General features: G+C 36.3%; 1 protein-coding gene across 1 annotated transcript; it reads right to left on the bottom strand.

Moving 5' to 3' along the window:
• Positions 1-1983: 1983 nt before the first annotated feature.
• Positions 1984-3203, bottom strand: TRIADDRAFT_52760 (uncharacterized protein; the record flags this gene model as incomplete). The annotated part of the gene is made up of 2 exons (XM_002108326.1): positions 1984-2887; positions 3130-3203. 2 exons carry the CDS (start codon positions 3201-3203, stop codon positions 1984-1986), a joined length of 978 nt encoding a protein of 325 aa, XP_002108362.1.
• Positions 3204-3716: the final 513 nt, after the last annotated feature.

Genomic DNA, 3716 nt, shown 5'->3' with positions numbered 1-3716 from the left:
TTCTCTAGAACAGTACCACGAACTGGATCAGTGATATTAAAACGTCATTCTTAGTTGTCTTGAAGGATTCGTTTATCATAAGCGTTTGTAGAATAAGTAATTAGTATGGAATTTCTCCATGAAATTAGTTCATTCATTCTACAAAACATTACCATCAAATAGATCAATGACCTTAAGATGTCACTTCCAGTTATCTAGGAGAATTCGTCTATGATAGGAATAATTTTCCGGATTACTGTCTTTTCCAAGGGTATAGCAATGATGCTAGTTTCATGACACAGTTTTGGTGGGAAGGATTGCATCAATCTCACTGACTAATACTTGTCTAAAAGCGATATCTATGGATTACTAGTAGTCCATTAATTTAAGATTTATGGGACACAGTTATGGATTAAGTATTTCATACACCACATGTAAGTGTAAACAGTTGCGTACTGCCATATAGCAGAATAAAATCAATAAATTACAGGGAAAAGTATATTCTAAGCGTTGCGCTTCCACTCTTAGTCGTTAACGTTAGCACGAGAGACTTTGATACACTCCTCCTAGTAAGCTTACTACAAGTCTCTTTTATTTAGGATTTACTGCATTTAAATAGCATAACCATAATGATGTATTATACCCTTAACTTAGTAATTTATTACCTTATTTTATGCTAACACTTTAGATGCAGGACAACAGGTTACTGTATTCTTACATACATAACACTAAGTATACATTTATACGTATTTATACCCATCTGCTGTTATAGAAACGTTGAACATGAATCAGTTGTAAATACTAGTTAACTACCCTTTTAAATGAATGGGAACATAATCTGCACAAAGCGATACATATAAAGAAATTTCATATCTACATTATCTTAATATATACGCTTCCTAACATAAATACAATACTACCTGGTATAGTGTAAATACATGCACTCAAAATTAACTTAAAATTTCTTGATGAGATTAGTTCATGAATTCTACAGAACATCGCCATCACTTAGATCAATGATCCTTAGATGTCATTGCAGTTGTCGTCGAGAATTCGTTTATCATAGGTATAATTGCCAGAGGATTATCGTCTTGTCCAATGGTATAGCAACGACGCTAATTTCATGGCACAGTTTTGATGGATAGGATTGTATCAATCTCACTGACGAATACTTATCTAAAAGCGACATCGATGGATTACTAGCGCTTCATTAATTTAAGACTTATGGGACACAATTAAGGATTAAGTATTTCATACAACAGATGCAAATATAAACAGCTAAATACTGCTATACAGCAGAATAAAATAAATTGTTAGGAAAAGAATATTCCAAGTATACATTTATACCCAATTATGGTACGTTCACATGAGCGATGAAAACCCAGCGACCGACGACGAGTCTTGTGATTGCAGTCAAATCATTTTGACGTGACTCGTCGCCGAAATATAAAATTTTATCGTCATAGTAACTTTGAACATAAATGAGTTGTAAATAATAGTAATTTACCCGCTTAAATCCCCATCAGCTAGCAAAACAAGAGTCTAAACTTACTGAAGCAATCATTGCGCTTTGCAATTGTAGCTCAAATAAAAGATTTCTTTATTTTTTTTATATCCACACAAGAATACGTAAACAAATAATAAATGAACAGCAAATACTAATATAGAGGTCGCATTGACATCATATGGCAACTTGTTCTACATGATTGGATATCGTTAGTGCATTTGGTGTTATTATTCGGGATATTACTAAACTATCAGGACGAACCCATTCACGAATACATAGCACAAAGCACAAATGTCCTCATTATGATAGAAGGATAAACGAAGCTATCTAACTTACTATCACTAAGAGCATATAGTAAGTATGCTGCTGCCGTATAAATAACATAATATGCTAATAAAATGTTACTGACAATCACTTGGTCATTGCCAAGTACAAAAAATAAGGAATATAGAATTTTACTACGCGACACATTACGTTTAAAACAAGGTCACTGTTAATTACTGTTGAACAGATTCGTTTCTACTTTCTGCCTCATCGCTGTTGGCGGGTTCATTGCAAAGCTTTTTAGGTGCAGCGTCGCTCAATCCACCACTCTGTAATCTTTTCAAACTTTCTTTAAATTCTTCAATTTTATCTTCTTCAACGTTGACATAGTCTTCACTTCGACGTTCGTTACCTTCAGCATCAACGATTGTTGCGAGAGTATGTTTCTGATCGCCGATACTTTGGGTAATCACTGTTTTACTCTCACCATTTTGTTTCTTAAAAGAGGATTTATAATAGGTGTAATTATCTTGACCATTCTTTTGAGTTCTACTTTCTATATGGGATCTAGATGTTACAACATCTTGTGCATTGCTATCCGATGACGAACTTTCGTTATCGCTTTCACCGTTTTGATGATGCCAACCAAAGATATTGTCTGGGGTCATATCTTCAAGTACATCAGCAATGTTGTGCCATGGTCTACTCACAAGCGTTGGTAACCAAGGTCCCAACCCACGATAGTTACTAGCGATTGTCGATTTTTTATTTCTACTTTTTTTACCAGCATTCTTCTTAGACGATGGCAATCTTTCCTCGAAGCGTGCCTTTTTGGTTTGTTGGTCATCTTGACTTGTAGCTGGTTGCGATTTTTTTGCGTTTTTTTCCCCTTTGTTTGATGTTTCCTTCGAAGGGCTAGACCCTTCTTTATGACCCGATTTCTCATCATCAGCAGCGGATTCTTCCGCATCTTCAGCATATTGTTCAGGATCGGATTGTTGTCGCTTGACGGGAGTTAACTTGCGCCTAACAATCCTGTATTGATAAGGGCGATGAACGCTATCGAAGAAATCATCATAAGGACTCGACCATAGATCGGAAGCGAGTGCAAGAGGAGAATTGTGGCTTACTGAACCCCTATAAAATGATAGAAATAAGCATAAATCCATTTATGCTTCTTAATTACGTCATCCGATTGTAAACGAGAAGATAGCTCATAATAACACCACAATATTTTCTAGCCACATATCTACAACTACAGATTCTTTATCGATGAATCATATCGATACTTATTGAGAATAAGTGCAACAACTAGACTGATGCCTATTTCTATAGCAGAAGCATCCATCAAAGGTCTTATTAGCATTCTATCAACTTACCACCACGGTGATTGATAGTAGGCATTTCTTCTATCGAAAGCAGATTCTACTGGATAATAGAATGTGAAAGCCATTGCTGAGAATTGCAAGCGTAAGCTGTAATAAACGAGACAACCAGAAAATAGCAAACTAGCTTAAACTTTGGATCGCTTAGGTCAGCGGAATGATTATGAAATAAATCTGACTCAAATGGGCCAAAGCTGGCCCTACTTATACATTATCCATTTTCCATTCCAGATCATTCTCGGCCATTCGAGCGACCAGAAGCCGGCCGGCCGATAGTTGCAATTCTTGTTCTGCAGTTGAGTAACAGTATTTACAGTATACTGAGAGCAGAAGACTATTTACAGTATGAGCAGTCATATGACAATACTGTATGTCATAGGAGTTCTATAGTAATCCTATACGGTCCTAATACAGCATACAGATTCATCTGTACACGGCACGGACGTGACGGACCACATGTCATGCGGTGACGTCAATTTGATTCTTCAAACGAATTTACTCGATATTGTGGGCCAGTGACGCCAAGCACTCTATGGTGTTTTACTGCAATCTACTCTCTAAACCTTACCTTACTATCAGAC

The sequence above is a fragment of the Trichoplax adhaerens genome, genomic scaffold, assembly GCF_000150275.1.
Source record: "Trichoplax adhaerens TRIADscaffold_1 genomic scaffold, whole genome shotgun sequence".
NCBI lineage: Eukaryota > Metazoa > Placozoa > Uniplacotomia > Trichoplacea > Trichoplacidae > Trichoplax > Trichoplax adhaerens.
Note: the sequence above shows the minus strand (reverse complement) of the source record. Positions and strands in the feature narration are given on the sequence as shown.